A 24,071-nucleotide genomic window follows, 5' to 3' on the forward strand; every position below is an offset into this window, starting at 1 on the left:
TCGCTACGGGATCAACCTCGGCTCCCGTGCAGTAGCCCGACCTAGGCGTATAGTCTTCGGGAGCCAGCGTTGCACACGCAAGGCCGACGCCAGCCGATATGATTGAACGCGTCCATTGCTTCGATTAGGCGCCGCCGTTAAAAATTTTGGGCAACCTCGATCTCCAAACAAAATATGGGGCAACCTTGAAGGAAATATGCCCTAGAGGCAATAATAAAGTTGTTATTTATATTTCCTTATATCATGATAAATGTTTATTATTCATGCTTGAATTGTATTAACCGGAAACTTAGTACATGTGTGAATACATAGACAAAACAGAGTGTCCCTAGTATGCCTCTACTTGACTAGCTTGTTAATCAAATATGGTTAAGTTTCCTGACCATAGACATGGGTTGTCATTTGATGAACGGGATCACATCATTAGAGAATGATGTGATGGACAAGACCCATCCGTTAGCTTGGCATAATGATCGTTTAGTTTTATTGCTATTGCTTTCTTCATGACTTATACATATTCCTTTGACTATGAGATTATGCAACTCCCGAATACCGGAGGAACACCTTGTGTGCTATCAAACATCACAACATAACTGGGTGATTATAAACATGCTCTACAGGTTTCTCTGAAGGTGTTTGTTGGGTTGGCGTAGATCAAGATTAGGATTTGTCACTCCGTGTATCGGAGAGGTATCTCTGGGTCCTCTCGGTAATGCACATCACTATAAGCCTTGCAAGCAATGTGACTAATGAGTTAGTTACGGGATGATGCATTACGGAACGAGTAAAGAGACTTGTCAGTAACGAGATTGAACTAGGTATGATGACACCAACGATCGAATCTCGGGCAAGTAACATACCGATGACAAAGGGAATGACGTATGTTGTTATGCGGTTTGACCGATAAAGATCTTCGTAGAATATGTAGGAGCCAATATGAGCATCCAGGTTCCGCTATTGGTTATTGACCGAAGATGTGTCTCGGTCATGTCTACATAGTTCTCAAACTCGTAGGGTCTGCACGCTTAACATTCGATAACGATTTGTGTTATGAGTTATGTGTCTTGGTGACCGAAATTTGTTCGGAGTCCCGGATGAGATCAGGCACATGACGAGGAGTCTCAAAATAGTCAAGAGGTAAAGATTCATATATTCGAAGGTTATATACGGACACCAGAATGGTTCCGAAGAAGATCGGGGATTTTTTGGAGTACCGGGAGGTTACCGGAACCCCCCCGGAAAGTTAATTGGCCTCATGGGCCATAGTGGAGAGAGGGAAGGCTGCTACAGGAGGTGGCGCCCCCCCCCTTACCTTCTCCCTCTCCCCCCTTTCCCATTTCCCCTCTCCGTTGGAAGGAAGGGGGTGAATCCTACTTGGACTAGGAGTCCAAGTAGGACTCTCCCCTTGGCGCGCCCCTCCTAGGCCGCCGGCCTCCTCCTCCCCTCCTTTATATACGGGGGCGTGAGGCACCCCAAAGGAACAACAGATTTTCTATTAGCCGTGTGCAGTGCCCCCCTCCACAGTTTACTCCTCCGCTCATAGCGTCGCGTAGTGCTTAGGCGAAGCCCTGCACGGTTCACATCACCAACACCGTCACCATGCTGTCATGCTGACGGAACTCTCCCTCGACCCTCTACTGGATCAAGAGTTCGAGGGATGTCATCGAGCTGAACGTGTGCTGAACATGGAGGTGCCGTACATTCGGTACTTGGATCGATTGGATCGTGAAGACGTTCGACTACATCAACCGCGTTAACCTAACGCTTCCGCTTTTGGTCTACGAGGGTACGTGGACACACTCTCCCCCTCTCGTTGCTATGCATCTCCTAGATAGATCTTGCGTGATCGTAGGATTTTTTTTTTGAATTGCATGCTACGTTCCCCAACAGTGGCATCCGAGCCAGGTCTATGCGTAGATGATATGCACGAGTAGAACACAAAGAGTTGTGGGCGATAATATTCATACTACTTACCACCAACGTCTTACTTTGATTCGGCGGTATTGTTGGATGAAGCGGCCCGGACCAACATTACATGACCGCGTTCATGAGACTGGTTTTACCGACGTGCTTCGCACACAGGTGGCTGACGGGTGTCTGTTTCTCCAACTTTAGTTCAATCGAGTTTGACTACGGCCGGTCCTTGTTGAAGGTTAAAACAACACACTTGACGAAAAATCGTTGTGGTTTTGGTGCGTAGGTAAGAACGGTTCTTACTAGAAGACCGTAGCAGCCACGTAAAACTTGCAACAACAAAGTAGAGGACATCTAACTTGTTTTTGCAGGGCATGTTGTGATGTGATATGGTCAAGACGTGATGAGACATAAATTGTTGTATGAGATGATCATGTTTTGTAAAAGTTGTCGGCAACTGGCAGGAGCCTTATGGTTGTCGCTTTATTGTATGAAATGCAATCGCCATGTAATTGCTTTACTTTATCACTAAGCGGTAGCGATAGTCGTGGTAGCAATAGTTGGCGAGACAACAACGACGCTACGATGGAGATCAAGGTGTCAAGCCGGTGACGATGGAGATCATGACGGTGCTTTGGAGATGGAGATCAAAGGCACAAGATGATGATGGCCATATCATGTCACATATTTTGATTGCATGTGATGTTTATCCTTTATGCATCTTATTTTGCTTAGTACGTCGGTAGCATTATAAGATGATCCCTCACTAAATATCAAGGTATAAGTGTTCTCCCTGAGTATGCACTGTTGCTACAGTTCGTTCTGCTGAGACACCACGTGATCATCGGGTGTGATAAGCTCTACGTTCACATACAACGGGCGCAAGCCAGTTTTACACGTGCAGAATACTCGGGTTAAACTTGACGAGCCTAGCATATGCAGATATGGCTTTGGAACACTGAGACCGAAAGGTCGAACATGAATCATATAGTAGATATGATCAACATAGAGATGTTCACCATTGAAAACTACTCCATCTCACATGATGATCGGACATGATTTAGTTGATATGGATCACGTGATCATTTAGATGACTAGAGGGATGTCTATCTAAGTGGGAGTTCTTTAGTAATATGATTAATTGAACTTTAATTTATCATGAACTTAGTACCTGATAGTTTTTGCATATCTATGTTGTTGTCGATCAATGGCCCGTGCTACCGTTCCCTTGAATTTTAATGCGTTCCTAGAGAAAGCTAAGTTGAAAGATGATGGTAGCAACTACACGGACTGGGTCCATAACTTGAGGATTATCCTCATTGCTGCATAGAAGAGTTATGTCCTGGAAGCACCGCTAGGTGCAAGGTCCGCTGCAGGAGCAACTCCGGACGTTATGAACGTCTGGCAGAGCAAAGCTGATGACTACTCGATAGTTCAGTGTGCCATGCTTTATGGCTTAGAATCGGGACTTCAAAGACGTTTTGAACGTCATGGAGCATATGAGATGTTCCAGGAGTGGAAGTTAATATTTCAAGCAAATGCCCGAATTGAGAGATATGAAGTCTCCAACAAGTTTTATAGTTGCAAGATGGAGGAGAACAGTTCTGTCAGTGAACACATACTCAGAATGTCTGGGTACCACAACCACTTGACTCAGATGGGAGTTCCTGGTGATAGTGTCATTGACAGAGTTCTTCAATCACTGCCACCAAGCTACAAAAGCTTCGTGATGAACTATAATATGCAAGGGATGGATAAGACAATTCCCGAGCTCTTCGCGATGCTAAAGGCCGCGGAGGTAGAAATCAAGAAGGAGCATCAAGTGTTGATGGTTAACAAGACCACTAGTTTCAAGAAAAAGGGCAAAGGGAAGAAGGGGAACTTCAAGAAGAACGGCAAACAAGTTGCTGCTCCCGGGAAGAAGCCCAAGTCTGGACCTAAGCCTGAAACTGAGTGCTTCTACTGCAAAGGGACTGGTCACTGGAAGCGGAACTGCCCCAAGTATTTGGCGGATAAGAAGGATGGCAAAGTGAAAGGTATATTTGATATACATGTTATTGATGTGTACCTTACTAATGCTCGTAGTAGCGCCTGGGTATTTGATACTGGTTCTGTTGCTCATATTTGCAACTCGAAACAGGGGCTGCGGATTAAACGAAGATTGGCTAAGGACGAGGTGACGATGCGCGTGGGAAATGGTTCCAAAGACGATGCTCGCTACCTCTACATGTATCGTCGGGATTAGTTTTAGACCTGAATAATTGTTATTTGGTGCCAGTGTTGAGCATGAACATTATATCTGGATCTTGTTTGATGCGAGACGGTTATTCATTTAAATCGGAGAATAATGGTTGTTCTATTTATATGAGTAATATCTTTTATGGTCATGCACCCTTGATGAGTGGTCTATTTTTATTGAATCTTGATTGTAGTGATACACATATTCATAATATTGAAGCCAAAAGATGCAAAGTTAATAATGATAGTGCAACTTATTTGTGGCACTACCATTTAGGTCATATTGGTGTAAAGCGCATGAAGAAACTCCATGTTGATGGGCTTTTGGAATCACTTGATTATGAATCACTTGATGCTTGCGAACCATGCCTCATGGGCAAGATGACTAAGACTCCGTTCTCCGAAACAATGGAGCGAGCAACTGACTTATTAGAACTAATACATACCGATGTATGTGGTCCAATGAGTGTTGAGGCTCGCGGCGGGTATCGTTATTTTCTGGCCTTCATAGATGATTTGAGCAGATATGGGTATATCTACTTAATGAAACATAAGTCTGAAACATTGGAGAAGTTCAAAGAATTTCAGAGTGAAGTGGAAAATCATCGTAACAAGAAAATAAAGTTTGTACAATCTGATCGTGGAGGTGAATATTTGAGTTATGAGTTTGGTCTTCATTTGAAACAATGTGGAATAGTTTTGCAACTCACGTCACCTGGAACACCACAGCGTAATGGTGTGTCCGAACGTCGTAACTGTAATTTATCAGATATGGTGCGATCTATGATGTCTCTTACCGATTTACCACTATCGTTTTGGGGTTATGCTTTAGAGACGGCTGCATTCACGTTAAATAGGGCACCATCTAAATCCATTGAGTTGACACCATATGAACTTTGGTTTGGCAAGAAACCTAAGATGTCGTTTCTTAAAGTTTGGGGCTGCGATGCTTATGTGAAAAAGCTTCAACCTGATAAGCTCGAACCCAAATCGGAGAAATGCGTCTTCATAGGATACCCAAAGGAGACTGTTGGGTACACCTTGTATCACAGATCCAAAGGCAAGATATTCATTACTAAGAATGGATCCTTTCTAGAGAAGGAGTTTCTCTTGAAAGAAGTGAGTGGGAGGAAACTAGAACTTGATGAGGTAATTGTACCTTCTCCCGAATTGGAAAGTAGTTCATCATAGAAATCAGTTCTAGTGATTCCTACACCAATTAGTGAGGAAGCTAATGATGATGATCATGAAACTTCAGATCAAGTTACTACCAAACCTCGTAGGTCAACCAGAGTATGTTCCGCACCAGAGTGGTATGGTAATCCTGTTCTGGAAGTCATGTTCAAAGACCATGACGAACCTACGAACTATGAGGAAGCGATGATGAGCCCAGATTCCGTGAAATGGCTTGAGGCCATGAAATATGAGATGGGATCCATGTATGAGAACAAAATGTGGACTTTGGTTGACTTGCCCGATGATCGGCAAGCCATAGAGAATAAATGGATCTTCAAGAAGAAGACTAACGTTGACGGTAATGTTACTGTCTACAAAGCTCGACTTGTTGCAAAAGGTTTTTGACAAGTTCAAGGAGTTGACTATGATGAGGCTTTCTCACCCGTAGCGATGCTTAAGTCTATCTGAATCATGTTAGCAATTGCCGCATTTTATGATTTTGAAATCTGGCAAATGGATGTCAAAACTGCATTCCTTAATGGATATCTTAAAGAAGAGTTGTATATGATGCAACCAGAAGTTCCTGTCGATCCTAAAGGTGCTAACAAAGTGTGCAAGCTCCAGCGATCCATTTATGGACTGGTGCAAGCATCTCGGAGTTGGAATATACGCTTTGATAGTGTGATCAAAGCATATGGTTTTATATAGACTTTTGGAGAAGCATGTATTTACAAGAAAGTGAGTGGGAGCTCCGTAGCATTTCTAATATTATATGTAGATGGCATATTGTTGATTGGAAATTATACAACATTTCTGGATAGCATAAAAGGATATTTGAATAAGAATTTTTTAATGAAAGACCTCGGCGAAGCTGCTTATATATTGGGCATCAAGATCTATAAAGACAGCTCAAGACGCTTTATTGGACTTTCACAAAGCACATACCTTGATAAAAGTTTTGAAGAAGTTCAAAATGGACCAGTCAAAGAAAGGGTTCTTGCATGTATTACAAGGTGTGAAATTGAGTCAGACTCAATGCCCGACCACTGCAGAAGATAGAGAGAAAATGAAAGTCATTCCCTATGCCTCAGCCATAGGTTCTAACATGTATGCAATGTTGTGTACCAGACCTGATGTGTGCCCTGCTATAAGTTTAGCAGGGAGGTACCAAAGTAATCCAGGAGTGGATCACTGGACAGCGGTCAAGAACATCCTGAAATACCTAAAAAGGACTAAGGATATGTTTCTCGTTTATGGAGGTGACAAAGAGCTCGTCGTAAATTGTTACGTCGATGCAAGCTTTGACACTGATCCGAATGACTCTAAGTCACAAACCGGATATGTATTTATATTGAATGGTGGAGCTGTCAGTTGGTGCAGTTCCAAGCAGAGCGTCGAGTCGGGATCTATGTGTGAAGCGGAGTACATAGCTGCTTTGGAAGCAGCAAATGAAGGAGTCTAGATGAAGGAGTTCATATCCGATCTAGGTGTAATACCTAGTGCATCGGGTCCAATGAAAATCTTTTGTGACCAATACTGGAGCAATTGCCTTGGCAAAGGAATCTAGATTTCACAAGAGAGCCAAACACATCAAGAGATGCTTCAATTCCATCCGCGATCAAGTCAAGGAGGGAGACATAGAGATTTGCAAAACACATATAGACCTGAATGTTGCAGACCCGTTGACTAAGCCTCTTCCACGAGCAAAACATGATCAGCACCAAGACTTCATGGGTGTTAGAATCATTACTGTGTAATCTAGATTATTGACTCTAGTGCAAGTGGGAGACTGAAGGAAATATGCCCTAGAGGCAATAATAAAGTTGTTATTTATATTTCCTTATATCGTGATAAATGTTTATTACTCATACTTGAATTGTATTGACCGGAAACTTAGTACATGTGTGAATACATAGATAAAACAGAGTGTCCCTACTATGCCTCTACTTGACTAGATCGTTAATCAAAGATGGTTAAGTTTCCGGGCCATAGACATGTGTTGTCATTTGATGAACAGGATCACATCATTAGAGAATGATGTGATGGACAAGACCCATCCATTAGCTTAGCATAATGATCGTTTAGTTTTATTGCTATTGCTTTCTTCATGACTTATACATGTTCCTTTGACTATGAGATTATGCAACTCCCGAATACTGGAGGAACACCTTGTGTGCTATCAAACGTCACAACGTAACTGGGTGATTATGAAGATGCTCTACAGGTGTCTCCGAAGGTGTTTGTTGGGTTGGCATAGATCAAGATTAGGATTTGTCACTCCGTGTATTGATACGTCTCCAACATATCTATAATTTATGAAGTATTCATGCTATTATATTATCCATCTTAGATGTTTTATATGCATTTATATGCTATTTTATATGATTTTTGGGACTAACCTATTAACCTAGAGCCCAGTGCCAGTTTCTGTTTTTTTCCTTGTTTTTGAGTTTTTCAGAAAAGGAATACCAAACGGAGTCCAATTAACGTGCCAATTTTTGTTGATTTTTAAGGACCAAAAGAAGCCCCTGGAGCAAAAGAGTTGGGCCAGAAGAGTCCCGGGCTGTCCACGAGTGTGGGGGGCGCGCCCACCCCCCTAGGCGTGGGCCCCTGCCTCGTGGACGACTCGGAGACCCCCCTGACGTGAAACCAATGCCAAAAATTCCTATAAATACATAAACCCCCAGAAAATAACCGAGATCAGAAGTTCCGCCGCCGCAAGCCTCTGTAGCCACGAGAAATCAATCTAGGCCCTCTCTGGCACCCTACCGGAGGGGGCCATCATCATCGGAGGCCATGGGGGAGGATCCCGGAGGGGCCATCATCACCATGATGGCCAAGGACCAGAGGGAGAACCTCTCCCCATCTATGGGGGAGGCCATGGAGGAGGAAGCACAAGGGGGAGAACCTCTCCTCCACTCTCTCGGTGGCGCCGGAGTGCCATCGGGAGGGGAATCATCGCCGCGGTGATCGTCTTCATCAACATCACCACCATCACCACCATCCTCATCTCTTTTACGCGGTCCACTCTCCCGCACCCCGCTGTAATCCCTACTTGAACATGGTGCTTTATGCCACATATTATGATCCAATGATGTGTTGTCATCCTTTGATGTTTTGAGTAGATATCCTTTGTCTTTGGGTTGATTGATGATCTAGATTGGTACGAGTTGTATGTTTTACTTTGGTGCTGTCCTATGGTGCCCTCTGTGTCGCGCAAGCGTGAGGGATTCCCGTTGTAGGGTGTTGCAATACGTTCATGATTCTCTTATAGTGGTTTGGTGAGTGACTGAAACACAAACCCGAGTAAGGGGGTTGTTGCGTATGGGAATAAAGAGGACTTGATGCTTTAATGCTATGGTTGGATTTTACCTTAATGATCTTTAGTAGTTGTGGATGCTTGCTAGAGTTCCAATCATAAGTGCATATGATCCAAGTAGAGAAAGTATGTTAGCTTATGCCTCTCCCTCATATGAAATTGCAATGACGACTATCGATCTTGTTAACAATTGCCTAGGACAATTCCGCACACCGACCCATCATTATTCCACACTCGCTATTTATAATATTTATTAATATATCCTAACTTTATGATAACAACACCTACTTTTATATTTTATCTCTCCAATATCATGCAAAGTTATCCTCTTCATACCCACAACGTAGTTTTATTTCTCGTTTCTAGTTGGAAGCAAACGTTCGGTGTACGTAGAGTCGTATCAATGGCAGATAGGGCTTGAGAGAATATTGATCTTACCTTTAGCTCCTTGTGGGTTCGACACTCCATACTTATCACTTCCACCTTTGGAAATTGCTACGATGATTCCCTGCACTTGGGGATTATCAAGCTCTTTTCTGGCGCCGTTGCCGGGGAGCAATAGCGTGGGGTTGATATTCTCGTGTATGCTTGTTTGCTTTCTTCACTAAGTAGATTTTGTTTTTCCTTTTTGTTTCTGTTTAGTTGTGGGTGAAACATACAAAAAAATTTAAAGAATGAAAATACCAAAAAAAAATTTACTTGCCTCTCATGCCTAAAAGTTTTTCACAAAGAGAAGTGATTGGAAAGTTATGCATTGAAGAAGTGAGGGTCGACCTTGAGCAATTGTGTTCATGCTCATGGAAACAATGTAGAATTTTTCATGGAAGTTTCTCTGTAAATAATTATCCCCTTGTATATATCCATTGTATTATAAAAATAATGTGCCAAGCTTGGGTTTTAGGATGATTAGGTTGCTTGTTTACATTGTGCAGAACAAAAACAGAAACTTTGGCTGTAGCGCGTGATTTTACATTTTTTTACTGGAAGGTCAAATGGGTCTGAAACTTTTTGCACATTACTTCTGTACAAATTGTTCAAATTTTCAAATTTAGTTCATAATTTTAGGAGGTACAGAAGTATACTAAACTTCTAGATTACTACAGACTGTCCTGTTTAAGACAGATTCTGTTTTTGATGCATTGATTGCTTGTTTTGATGAAACTATTGATTTCTATCAGTGGATTAAGCCATGGAAAAGTTATATTACAGTAGCTACAATGCAAAAACAAAATATGAATTGGTTTGCAACAGTACTTATAGTAGTGATTTGCTTTGTTATACTAACGGATCTCACAAAGTTTTTGTTAAGTTTTTATGGTTGAAGTATTCAAAGAACGAGGAGTTACCGATGTGAGAAGAATAAAGAGAGGCAAGAGTTCAAGATTGGGGATTCCCAAGGCACCCCAAGTAAATATTTCAAAGGATACTCAAGCATCTAAGCTTGGGGATGCCCCGGTTGGCATCCCATCTTTCTTCTTCAACAAATATCGGTATACCTCGGTTTTTGTTTTGTTCACATGATTTGTGTCCTTTGTGTTTTTATTTTTCTTTAAGAACCATGCTAGTATGAGATGTCCCTTCATCAATTTATAGAATACTTCATGTGCTTCACTTATATCTTTTAAGTACGATCATATAGAATTACTCTTTGTGCTTCACTTAAATCTTCTGAGTACGGTTTTATAGAATGCTTCGTGTGCTTCACTTATATATTTTGAGCTTGGATATTGGTTAGTCTATGTTAATTGTAGAATGCTCCATGAACTTCACTTATATCTTTTGGAGTATGAATAATACTATCATTTAAAGTGGTTTGGAAGAGTGTCAACTTTAGGAATTAGTGATCCCACTATTTTGGAGGGTGTTGAATCTTAGTGTGATATTTATGAAAGTGGATTTGGAAGATTGTCAACTTTAGCTAGTAATGATTCCACTATTTCGGAAGAGGTTCCAATTGAGTATGAGAACAAAGTTGCTATCCATGATGCTACTGAAATTATTATGAGGGAGGAATACATGCTTGTAGGAGTTGCAATAATATCAAGTTTCCTCTCTATGTGCTTAAAGTTTTGAAGTTATACTTGTTTTGCCTTCCTATGCTAGTTGATTGTTGTTCTTATAAATTGTGTGCTCACAAAATCCCTAGGCATAGGAAGTAGGTTATATTTAAATGTGCTAGTCATATTCTTCAAGATGCTCTCTTTGTGCTTCAATTCCTATCTTTTATGTGAGCATCATTGAAATCATCATGCCTAGCTAAAAGGCATTAAAAAAAGTGCTTGTTGGGAGACAACCCAGTATTTACCCTTACTGTTTTTGTGTGTTTACATGATTAAGCTACTGTAGTAATCATGTTTTATATCTTTTGTTTCAATAAAGTGCCAAGTAAGACCTTTGGGAAGACTTGGGTGAAAGTTAATGTGATCTTGCTGTAAAAAAACAGAAACTTTGCGCTCACGAGATTAGCTTTCATTTTTTACAGAAGAGTGCTTTTGAGTTGATTCTTTTTGCATAAGATTAATAGACAAATTCCTCACGTCCAACAATTTATTTCATAATTTTTGGAGTAGCAGAAGTATGGTTTATGTTCAGATCATTACAGACTGTTCTGTTTCTGACAGATTCTGTTTTCATTGCATAGTTTGCTTGTTTTCTAATTTCTGTGACTTATATTTCTCAATATAAGTTGTAGAAATGATATGGTACAGTAGACATTGTGTGGGAACAATTATGAACCTTGTCTTAGACAGTACCAAAGTGGATGGTTTACTCTTTATCATACTAACCTATCTCACGAAGTTTTGTTAAGTTTTGTGTGATTGAAGTTTTCAAGCTTTGGGTGAGATATCGATATGAGGAGAATAAGGAGTGGAAATACCCTAAGCTTGGGGATGCCCAAGGCACCCCAAGGTAATATTCAAGGAAGACTCAAGTACCTAAGCTTGGGGATGCCCCGGAAGGCATCCCCTCTTTCGTCTTCAAAACTATCGGTATACCTTACTCAGAGCTATATTTTTATTTGTCACATGATATGTGTTTTGCTTGGAGCGTATTTTCAATTTTACTTTCTGTTTGAATAAAATCATTGGATCTGAATTATTGAATGAAAAAGAATCCTCCCATGGCTAGCTAATTATTTGACTACTCAGTGTTCTTCACTCGTATTTTTTTGGAGTAGTTTGTTAATAACTCACGTGCTTCATGTATATCCTATGAGTAAAAGGTTGAATGAATTGAATGTCATAAATCTGAATTTATATATGTTTCGTATGCTTACAACATGGCGAGTAATGACTTCACATAGAATAAGTATAGGTAGTAAACTTATTGAAAGTTAGCAAACGCAGAATTGGTGACTTGAACAATTCATGAAAGAATATTGAAGGAAGAGAGATTTCACATATAAATATACTATCTTGGACATCTTTTGTAATTGTGAGCACTCATTAAAATATGACATGCTAAAAGGTTGATGTCGGACAAGGAAGACAACGTAATGGGTTATGTTTTCTTATATCCGAAATAAAGTATATTGTCTTGGATCGCCCAACACGTTGAGCTTGCCTTTCCCCCTCATGCTAGCCAAATTCTTTGCACCAAGTAGAGATACTACTTGTGCTTCCAAATATCCTTAAACCAAGTTTTGCCATGAGAGTCCACCATACCTACCTATGGATTGAGTAAGATCCTTCAAGTAAGTTGTCATCGGTGCAAGCAATAAAAATTGCCCTCTAAATATGTATGATTGACTAGTGTGGAGGAAATAAGCTTTATACGATCTTGTGATGTGGAAGAAATAAAAGCGACGGACTGCATAATAAAGGTCCATATCACAAGTGGCAATATAAAGTGACGTTCTTTCGCATTAAGATTTTGTGCATCCAACCCTGAAAGCGCATGGCAACCTCTGCTTCCCTCTGCGAAGGGCCTATCTTTTACTTTTATCTCTTAACCTTATGCAAGAGTCATGGTGATTTTCACCTTTCCTTTTTACATTTTATCCTTTGGCAAGCACAGTGTGTTGGAAAGATTCTGATATATATATATCCAATTGGATGTAAGGCATCATGAGCTATTATTGTTGACATTACCCTTGAGGTAAAAGGTTGGGAGGCGAACCTATAAGCCCCTATCTTTCTTTGTGTCTGATTAAAACTTTGAACCCATAAATATCACGTGAGTGTTAGCAATTGTGAAAGACTAAATGATAGTTGAGTATGTGGAGTTTGCTAAATCAAAGCTCTGACATAGACTCTTCCTGAAAATAAGATGAATTGTAATTGTTTGATGACTGATAACACGGTTTGTTAGTTTTCAAGAAAGTTTATGATCTATACTTTAACATGTGAATAGCTTGTTACTTTATCATGAGAAGTTTTATGAGATGAGCTACTGTTATGACATATAATGATGCTAGAAAAGGTGACTGCAATTATCATTGATCAAACTTGTGCACCTGCTAGCATTCACACTTCATAAATTATTTCTTTTATCATTTACCTACTCGAGGACGAGCAGGAATTAAGCTTGGGGATGCTGATACGTCTCCAACGTATCTATAATTTATGAAGTATTCATGCTATTATATTATCCATCTTAGATGTTTTATATGCATTTATATGCTATTTTATATGATTTTTGGGACTAACCTATTAACCTAGAGCCTAGTGTCAGTTTCTGTTTTTTCCTTGTTTTTGAGTTTTTCAGAAAAGGAATACCAAACGGAGTCCAATTGACTTGCCAATTTTTGTTGATTTTTTATGGACCAAAAGAAGACCCTGGAGCAAAAGAGTTGGGCCAGAAGAGTCCCGGGCTGTCCATGAGGGTGGGGGGCGCGCCCACCCCCCTGGGTGTGGGCCCCTGCCTCGTGGACGACTCGGAGACCCCCCCTGACGTGAAACCAACGCCAAAATTTCTTATAAATACAGAAACCCCCAGAAAATAACCGAGATCAGAAGTTCCGCCGCCGCAAGCCTCTGTAGCCACGAGAAATCAATCTAGGCCCTCTCTGGCACCCTGCCGGAGGGGGCCATCATCACCGGAGGCCATGGGGGAGGATCCCGGAGGGGCCATCATCGCCATGATGGCCAAGGACCAGAGGGAGAACCTCTCCCCATCTAGGGGGAGGCCATGGAGGAGGAAGCATAAGGGGGAGAACCTCTCCTCCACTCTCTCGGTGGCGCCGGAGTGCCACCGGGAGGGGAATCATCGCCCCGGTGATCGTCTTCATCAACATCACCACCATCATCACCATCCTCATCTCTTTTACGCGGTCCACTCTCCCGCACCCCGCTGTAATCCCTACTTGAACATGGTGCTTTATGCCACATATTATGATCCAATGATGTGTTGTCATCCTTTGATGTTTTGAGTAGATATCCTTTGTCTTTGGGTTGATTGATGATCTAGATTGGTACGAGTTGTATGTTTTATTTCGGTGCTGTCCTATGGTGCCCTCCGTGTCGCGCAAGCGTGAGGGATTCCCGCAGTAGGGTGTTGCAATACGTTCATGATTCGCTTATAGTGGGTTGGTGAGTGACTGAAACACAAACCCGAGTAAGGGGGTTGTTGCGTATGGGAATAAAGAGGACTTGATGCTTTAATGCTATGGTTGGGTTTTACCTTAATGATCTTTAGTAGTTGCGGATGCTTGCTAGAGTTCCAATCATAAGTGCATATGATCCAAGTAGAGAAAGTATGTTAGCTTATGCCTCTCCCTCATATGAAATTGCAATGACGACTATCGGTCTTGTTAACAATGGCCTAGGACAATTCCGCACACCGACCCATCATTATTCCACACTCGCTATTTATAATATTTAGTAATATATTCTAACTTTATGATAACATCACCTACTTTTATATTTTAGCTCTCCGATATCATGCAAAGTTATCCTCTTCATACCCACAACGTAGTTTTATTTCTCGTTTCTAGTTGGAAGCAAAAGTTCGGTGTACGTAGAGTCGTATCAGTGGCAGATAGGGCTTGAGAGAATATTGATCTTACCTTTAGCTCCTTGTGGGTTCGACACTCCATACTTATCACTTCCACCTTTGAAAATTGTTATGATGATTCCCTGCACTTGGGGATTATCATGTATCAGAGAGGTATCTCTGGGCCCTCTCGGTAATGCACATCACTATAAGCCTTGCAAGCAATGTGACTAATGAGTTAGTTACGGATGATGCATTACAGAACGAGTAAAGAGACTTGCCGGTAACGAGATTGAACTAGGTCTGATGATACGACGATCGAATCTCGGGCAAGTAACATACCGATGACAAAGGGAATGATGTATGTTGTTATGCGGTTTGACTGGTAAAGATCTTCGTAGAATATGTAGGAGACAATATGAGCATCCAGGTTCCATTGTTGGTTATTGATCGGAGATGTGTCTCGGTCATGTCTACATAGTTCTCGAACCCGTAGGGTCCGCACGCTTAACGTTCGATGACGATTTGTGTTATGAGTTATGTGCTTTGGTGACGGAAGTTTGTTCGGAGTCCCGGATGAGATCACGGACATGACGAGGAGCCTCGAAATGGTCGAGAGGTAAAGATTCATATATTGGAAGGTTATATACGGACACCGGAATGGTTCCGAAGATGATCGGAGATTTTTCGGAGTAGCAGGAGGTTACCGGAACCCCCGGGAAAGTTAGTGGGCCTCATGGGCCATAGTGGAGAGAGGGAAGGCTGCCACAGGAGGTGGCGCGTGCCTCCCCCTTGCCCAAACCGAATTGGGCAAGGGGTGGGGGCGCGGCCCCCCCTTTCCTTCTCCCTCTCCCCCATTTCCCCTTACCTCTCTCCGTTGGAAGGGAGGGGGGCTGAATCCTACTTGGACTAGGAGTCCAAGTAGGACTCCCCCCTTTGCGCGCCCCTCCTAGGCTGCCGGCTCCTCCTCCCCTCCTTTATATATGGAGGCGGGAGGCACCCCAAAGGAACAACAGATATTCTCTTAGCCGTGTACGGTGCCCCCCTCCACAGTTTACTCCTCCGGTCATAGCGTCGTAGTGCTTAGGCGAAGCCCTGCGCGGATCACATCACCAGCACCATCACCACGCCGTCGTGCTGACGGAACTCTCCCTCGACCCTCTACTGGATCAAGAGTTCGAGGGACGTCATCGAGCTGAACGTGTGCTGAACACGGAGGTGACGTACATTCGGTACTTGTATCGGTTGGATCATGAAGACGTTCGACTACATCAACCGCGTTAACCTAACGCTTCCGCTTTCGGTCTACGAGGGTATGTGGACACACTCTCCCCCTCTCGTTGCTATGCATCTCCTAGATAGATCTTGCGTGATCGTAGGATTTTTTTTTGAAATTGCAGGCTACGTTCCCCAACAACCCTTAATTGTCATGAGTTGTAATCCTATGGGGGAGACCATGATGGTGGTGTGCATGGCATGAAGTCTACTTCGAGTAGGACGTGTTCTGTACCCGGCTCCGCCTACTTATGCAATTTACCAGCTACTAGAGGATACGATAGTTCATATCTGGTAGTGATTCTAGACCCCTCGAGAACGTTTATGACTCAAGCACCTTCACCACTAACTTTGTATCTTTTTATTTCCTGTTTTTACTCTTGTTAGTAGTTTAGTTAGTTATCCTTTTATCTAGTTTTCCTAGCAACGATAGAGTAGACTATTTCCAAACTCCGGTTTGGGTGCGTGCGTGGCTTATTGAAAGTGACAACGTAGTTGCGTGGTTTGTGGTGCCTTCCTATAAGCTCCCTATGGGTTCGACACTCTACTTATCACACGAAAGTGCTACAACAACCCTGTGCACTTGCAAGACATCAGAGAGTGTCCCAATGCATGGGCCGGGCGGAAACACCATTGATCCCAACGTCTCCCATTTATCGCCGTGATGGGTGATATCTAGATCATGAAAATGTTTCAGCCCAAGTTTCAAACTAGGATTAATTCGTGCTTTTAGGAAGATCAAACAGTGATATTGGCGCAACCTATTGTACAAATGAAGTGTTGTCACTCCCGCTGCTTCGGGGGCATATTTGTGTCATTTGGTGTAAAAGCAGGGGGTTTCCAAAAAAATCCAGGCTCTAGCCCCTCCCGCCGCCATGCTGTCATGCCGCGCTGATGTCGCATACTCGAGTATTTGACAAAAAATTACAACATTTGGGGTATGTGTCCCACTGAACTACCACATTTTTAAAACTGACTGAAAACTATCGATAATTTGTAATTTTGTGACTAAAAACTACCAAATCGAGTTGATGACCGTTTTTATGATTTTAAACCTGTTTATGACATGCGGGACCCACGTGTTAGGGCTGACATGGCAAGAAAGTCAACAACATTTATTTTGACCGTCAAGTTGAGAGTTATTACAGGTGGGGCCCATGGGTCAGCATCTACCTTCTTCTTCCTCATCCTCTTTTGCTCTTAGGCATTTCAACGAACATCTCATGTGCACCAACGAGCCATCTCCGCTGCCGACAACGATGAGGACAACGGGGGCGGCGGCGGTGGATGGGAAGAACTGATAGTGGCTTGGCAGGACGTTACCGGTGGGCTGGGCGTCGAAATGCCTAAGAGAAAAAAGAGGATGAGGAAGAAGAATGTCAATGCTGACTTGTGGGCTCCACCTATAATAACAGCCAACTTGACGGTCAAAATAGAACGACGTTGACTTTCCTGCCACGTCAGCCTTGGCACATGGTTCCCGCATGTCATAAACACTTTTAAAATCGTAAAAACGGTCACCAACTCGATTTGGTAGTTTTTTGTCACAAAATTACAATTTTTGATAGTTTCCGGTCAGTTTTTAAAATGTGATAGTTCAGACGCATACCTCAAATGTGGTAGTGTTTTGTCAAACACTCCGCATACTATAGACGAACCGTATGTGCACCTCGAGACATGTTTAGGCACCAGTTTCACGTATTTCTCAACATATTATAGGCATCAAAGTGGTTATCATGTGCATCTTGTCGTACCACTGCGGTACTTCCCTCAAATAAATCGTATGCACAACAGTTTTGTACGTGTTGTATCCTATGGCCCACAATCTGAACATCTCTGATCGTACAGGCGTCGGATGGCAATTTATCGTATGTATTCTACCGGAAATTGCGACCGGAACTAAAAACCTTGGTCTCAACTCTGAAGCCGTGGTTGACCATGAAACGGAGGAGACAGACATCCATTCCCGACAACTGCATGCATGCATGCATGCAGGCCACGCCTCCTACGATTTAGGCCGAGACGCCATGTCCCCGCACATGCACCGACATTGCCGTGGTACCGCTCGCCGGGGCCTCTCCCCGCTTAAGTAACTCGCCACCTCCCTCTTTGACGCATTCCCCCTCCTCCGCCACGCAGCGTCGACCAACCGGAGGGGCCGAGCTTAATTAGCCGCACGTACCCACCACCATCGCTGCTCCCGGCCTTTCGCGCGCCAATTAAGCTAGGCCGTCGTCGCCGTCGTTTCTGCCGCCGGCTGGCCGGGCAAGATGGCGGGGGCCGTGATCGTGCACCACCACAACAGGTACAAGACGTACCCCGGCGATGTCACCGGCTTCGTCTTCTACTCCTGCCTCGTCGCCTCCGTCGGCGGTTGCATCTTCGGCTACGACATCGGCATGGCCGGTAATTAATCCGTCGCCTCGCCGCCCTGTGCACGCATGCGTAATTGGGTGTGGGTGTTGGTTTCCTGGCTCTGACTCTGTTTTCTGCGCTGGCGCCGCTGCGGATGACTGCAGCCAGTTTGACGTCGACGGAGTCGTTCCTGCTCTTGTTCTTCCCGGACATCTACCAGCAGCAGAAGGATCAGGTGATCACGAACCAGTACTGCAAGTTTGACAGCCAGGAGCTGTCCCTCTTCGGCTCCTCCCTCTTCCTGTCTGCGGCGACGGCGTCTCTCTTCGCGAGCCCCATGGCCCGCGCCTTCGGCAGGAAGTGGACGCTCTTCTACGCCGCCGTCGCCTACGTCATCGGCGCCTGCATGGGCGGCATAGCCACCACTTTCGCCATGCTCATCACCGGCCGCTTGCTCCTCGGCGTCGGTGTCGGCCTCTGCATCCACGCCTCGCCTCTCTACCTCTCGGAGATGGCGCCGGCGCAGCAGCGCGGGATGCTCAACATCCTCTTCCAGCTGATGATCACCATCGGGATCCTGTCGGCCAGCCTGACCAACTACTGGACGTCCAGGTTCCTGGGCGGGTGGGGCTGGCGGGTCGGGCTGGGGATGGGCGCCGTCCCGGGGTCCGTCATCGCGCTGGGCTCCCTCGCCATCCCAGACACCCCCATCTCCCTGCTGTCGCGGGGCGAGACCGAGCTCGCCCGCGCGACGCTGTCCCAGATCAGGGGCATCGGCCCCGACGACGTGCGGCAGGAGTTCGACGACCTCGCCGCCGCGTGCGAGGAGAGCAAGGCGGTGGCGAACCCGTGGTGGGAGCTGCTCTTCACCGGCAAGTACAAGCCGCAGCTGACGTTCGCGCTGGGCGTGCCCTTCTTCCAGCAGCTGACGGGCATCAACGTGATCATGTTCTACGCGCCGGTGCTGTTCAAGACGGTGGGGTTCCGGAACGACGCGTCGCTCATGTCGTCCGTCATCACGGGGCTGGTGAACGTGTTCTCCACCTTCGTGGCCGTGGTGACCGCGGACAAGGTGGGGCGGCGGGCGCTGTTCCTGCAGGGCGGGACGCAGATGATCATCTCGCAGATCCTGGTGGGCACCTTCATCGGGCTCCAGTTCGGGCTGAGCGGGACGGGGGCCATCTCGGAGCAGTACGCCATGTGCATCGTGCTGTTCGTGTGCGTGTACGTGGCCGGCTTCGCATGGTCATGGGGGCCCATGGGGTGGCTCATCCCCAGCGAGGTGTACCCGCTGGCGGTGCGGTCGCAGGCGCAGAGCATCACGGTGGCCGTCAACATGTGCTTCACGGCCTTCATCGGCCAGGTGTTCCTCACGCTGCTGTGCCACCTGAGGTTCGGCCTCTTTTACTTCTTCGGCGCCTGGCTGCTGCTCATGACCATCTTCATCGCCGTGCTGCTGCCGGAGACCAAGTGCGTGCCGCTCGAGGAGGTGTCGCACGTCTTCAGGAAGCACTGGTTCTGGAGGAAGTACGTGGTCGACACCAGCGCCGAAGCGCGCGGGGCCGAGATGAGGAAGAGGATAGCGCTAGAGATGAGCTGATCCACGTCCGTCTGGAGCCATGCATGCATGCATGCATGGAGATGGAGGTATACATCGGTAGGCAGATCAGAAACAGATCGGTGCAGGCTCAGTCACGCTTGATGATTACCCAGCTGACAAGACGTACATAGCTAGAGTGCAGAAATTGACTACGCATGCTCATCGGCCGACCAGCAAGCTAAATTAGTTGATGTTAATCCTGGTGTTGTAGAATTGATCTTAGCATACACTCATCTTGTAATTTTTTTCCCTTTGTTTCATGTCAAACTTGTCAATGAAGTATTACAAACAAACAAAAATCACAATCTTTCCGCAAAAAAGAAAAGAAAAATCACAATCTCGCTACATGGTCGCTACTGCATGATCAATTGCTCAGTAACCATAATAGGTTCTACCTTTCTAATCTCACTAGCTCTCGAATTTGCCTATTGATGACACCGAGTAGGGACCGGCTATTCATCAGGTGACTGAATTCTAATTTTCGGTCAGTCGCTTCTTTTAATACTATTGTATTATGTACGGCTCGTTCCACGGTCTGTCTCATACATGCATGTATGCTCATCATGATGAGTAACGAAGCATGAAAATGAAAAAAATTCCTACGATCATCCAAGATCAAATCTAGAAGATGCATAACAACAAGAGGGGGGTGTTTAGATACTCTTGTAGACGAAAGCGTAAGCGTATATAACGTGGTTGATGTAGTCGTACTCTTCGCGATCCGATCACGATCTAACGCCGAACGGACGGCACCTCTGCGTTCAGCACACGTGCGGCTCGGTGACGTCTCCTCCTTCTTGATCTAGCAAGCAAGAGAGGAGAAGTAGATGGGCTCCCACCCAGCACGATGGCGTGGTGGAGATCGTGGTGGTGCAGTACCGGCAGGGCTTCGCCGAACGCTGCCGAAACCAATCTGAGAAGAAAGCGGAGTTATGGGAAAGGTAGGGCTGATGCCTGGGCGTAAGAATTGGTGTGTTCAGCCCCTCCCTCGCCCCCACTATATATAGGAGGCAAGGAGGAGGGCCTAGGGAGGTTTCCTCCCTCCCAAGGCACCTAGAGGGTGCCTTTCTGAAAGTGCTAGTTATCGACTAGACGGGGGGGGGGGGGGGGTGAATAGGCGATTTTTATGAAAGTCTTCAAAACATGAGAGTTTCAAAGACAAACAATAGAAATGAACCTATTGAAATGCAGCGGAAGGTAGACTACACTAAGCAAGCCATAGTCAAGTATTCAATGAAGTGAAAGCACGAAGACTAATAGCAGCTAGGTAGTAAAGATCAAGATGGAAGATAGTATGAAGCCAAACAACGATAGTAGTCACACAGTGAAGTCAAACAAGTAGTGCAAGCAGGCAATGACTTCACGAAGACAAACTGTAAATAAAGAGAGGGAGAGGATAGAACCAGTCACTTGGTGAGGACAAGGATTTGTTGGACCAGTTCCAATTGCTGTGACAACGGTACGTCTGGTTAGGGAGGCTGAGATTTAACTCAGAAGACCGTGTCTTCACCTTATTCCCCTTGAGCTAAGGACACCCAGTCCTCGCCCAATCACTCTGGTAAGTCTTTAAGGTAGACTTCCAAACCTTCACAGACTTCGTTCACCGACGATCCACAATGACTCTTGGATGCTCAGAACGCGATGCCTAACCGGCTGGAGGATTCACAGTCCTCAAGTGTAACAAGTCTTCAGGTCACGCGGACAGAAAGACTTCAGTGATGCCTAACACTCTTTGGCTCTGGGTGTTTGGGCTTTGTCCTCGCAAGGATTTCTCTCTCTCAAAAGCTTCGGAGGTGGGTTGCTCTCAAACGACAAAAGCCGTGCACTAACTCTGAGCAGCCACCAATTTATGGTGTAGGGGGTGGGCTATTTATAGCCACTAAGCAACCCGACCTGATTTGTCCAAAATGACCCTGGGTCACTAAGGAACTGACACGTGTTCCAATGGTCAGATTTCAAACACACGCGGCAACTTGACTTGGGCTACAAGTAAAGCTGTCTCATCCAGCTCTGGATAAGATTTGCTCTCATTGTCTTCGCTCGAAGACATAGGATTTGGTTGAGCATCACTTCAGTCACTCTGACTTTGTTCACTGGGACCCCACTTAACAGTACGGTGGTTCCTATGACTCAACAAAGAAGAAAATGAAACAGCGAAACAACTAAGTCTTCACGCTCCATAGTCTTCACACGATGTCCTCTCTTGTCATAATCTTCAATATGAATATCTTCACATACCACCATTGTCTTCAATGTCTTCATACATTTTTAGGGGTCATCTCCGGTAGGTAAACCGAATCAATGAGGGACTACTACCTGTGTTATCCTGCAATTCTCACAAACACATTAGTCCCTCAACCAGGTTTGTCGTCAATACTCCAAAACCAACTAGGGGTGGCACTAGATGCACTTACAATCTCCCCCTTTTTGGTGATTGATGACAAACTGGTTGAAGTTTTCAACGGGTATAAAAGTATGTGAAATTGTAAAGGATAAAGGTATTGTCTTCATAAGTAGCAAAAGGCTCCCCCTGAAGATGTGCATATAAGTAATTTGCTTTTGGAATGCAAATGCACATGGCAGGTTGTACTTGTGGAGATCCTCTTCAACTTATGAAGACAATTCATCATGCGTGATTTGATATAACGAAGATAATGACATGCATAATGAAAAATGGACATCTGCAATATGACTTTGTGCGGGATTTATCATTGCACATGCAGAATTTATCATCGCATCATAGAATAGCAAACAAGTAGCAGACGACCATCAAGTTTAAGTGTTACAACTCAAAGAACCAAATGTATCAAAAGCGAGAGTTGTAAACACTTGGCAAAGTATAAAGCAACCACCCATATGGACCCGCTTGAAGACTATCAACTCATATGCTTCTCCCCCTTTTGTCAGTAAGGACCAAAAAGGTTTGAAGACATAGAGTCTCTACTCATTCCTAGAAGGAGTAGGTGAAGCTGCAGGGTCGGCGTCGGGGTTTGGCGGTGCAGAAGAACTTGGTGCAGTGTCGATACGTGCTGAAGTAGGAGGTGGTGAGGTAGCATCATCTTGATCATCTATGACTCTGTCATTCACTGTTGCAGCTGAGGAGGAATAATCAGAGTCATCAAGAGAGGGAGTTCGACGCAAGACAACATTCCTTGGAGGAGTGGAGTCAAACTTGAATCTTTCAGTGAAGTCATCGTCTTGAAGATCTGCTTCAGCACTCAGCAATGTCAAACTCTTCCATGACCTCCGACAGGTTTCATGAGTGACAAAGGCATTCTTGGTGGCAAGATTGCGAATGCGATTGACATCCACCAAGAGACTTTGCATCTGTCGCTTCAGCCAGTAGTGATGCTTATTCTGTTTCTGATGAAGGGCAACGAGAAGCTCTCGGTCATTGAGAACACGAGATCGCTTCCGAGGCCTTTGAGCAATAGTGCTTTCAGTGGCTTCAGTTTGAGCACGGTGAGGTAAGCCTGTATTGCCAGCCAAAGGATAAACACGAGTGACTGCCTGGACTCCTTCAATGGGCTGTGTGAAGTTTTGGTGATCAGCATTGTGAAGACAAACAGGCTCCTTGGCAAGCTCTGGGTATATGGCTTCAACTAACATATCAACCTCAGGCAAAAAGATCACATGGTTGCGAGCAGAAGCCTGATAGTTGACAGCAGAATGAAGCTTGATAAGGCGCATAACCCATGGAGCGTAGAATTTCAGTCCAAAGAGATCAGAGCCTGGTGCAGCCAATTGCCTGATAAAGAAGTCTTGAGCATTGAAGCTGATGCCATTGAAGATATAAAAGACCAAAGTCTTCATTTCTCCTTCAAGTTTCGCTGCAGAAGAATGTCCTTTGACATGCCACAGAGTTCGCCTGATGATATTGTAAATAGTGCGGGGCAGATACTCTAGGTCTTCAACAAAGAACTCTCTTGGGTATTCAGCGTCACGTGGCAGAGGCTTCATCATGCTGAGCATTTGGCTCATGTTGGGCTCTGGCTTATGGAAGATACTCTCCAATGCATTGCGATGAAGTTGACAATCAGGCTCATATAGTTCTCCTGGAGTGGGCAGGCCAGTTAGCTCAATGATGTCAAGAGCTTTGGCTTCATGACGGATATTGCCTGTCATCCACTCAAGGACCCAAGTCTTCGGATCCCTGTTGTAGCCGCGAATGTGGAGGGTAGCATAAAATTGTAGCAGTAGCTCTTCATTCCAATGCTCCTTATCAGTCACAAAGTTCAGCAGTCCAGCATCACGAAAGCA

General features: G+C 44.7%; 1 protein-coding gene across 1 annotated transcript; it reads left to right on the forward strand.

Moving 5' to 3' along the window:
- Window positions 1-18,126: 18,126 nt before the first annotated feature.
- On the forward strand, window positions 18,127-20,110 carry LOC109784840 (sugar transport protein MST5-like). Its single transcript, XM_020343446.2, has 2 exons — window positions 18,127-18,262; window positions 18,376-20,110. The coding sequence occupies exons 1-2, from the start codon at window positions 18,127-18,129 to the stop codon at window positions 19,809-19,811; spliced, it is 1,572 nt and encodes a 523-aa protein (XP_020199035.1). The 3' UTR covers window positions 19,812-20,110.
- The last annotated feature ends 3,961 nt before the right edge of the window (window positions 20,111-24,071 follow it).

Source organism: Aegilops tauschii, chromosome 6 (genome assembly GCF_002575655.3).
Source record: "Aegilops tauschii subsp. strangulata cultivar AL8/78 chromosome 6, Aet v6.0, whole genome shotgun sequence".
Taxonomy (NCBI): Eukaryota; Viridiplantae; Streptophyta; class Magnoliopsida; order Poales; family Poaceae; genus Aegilops; species Aegilops tauschii.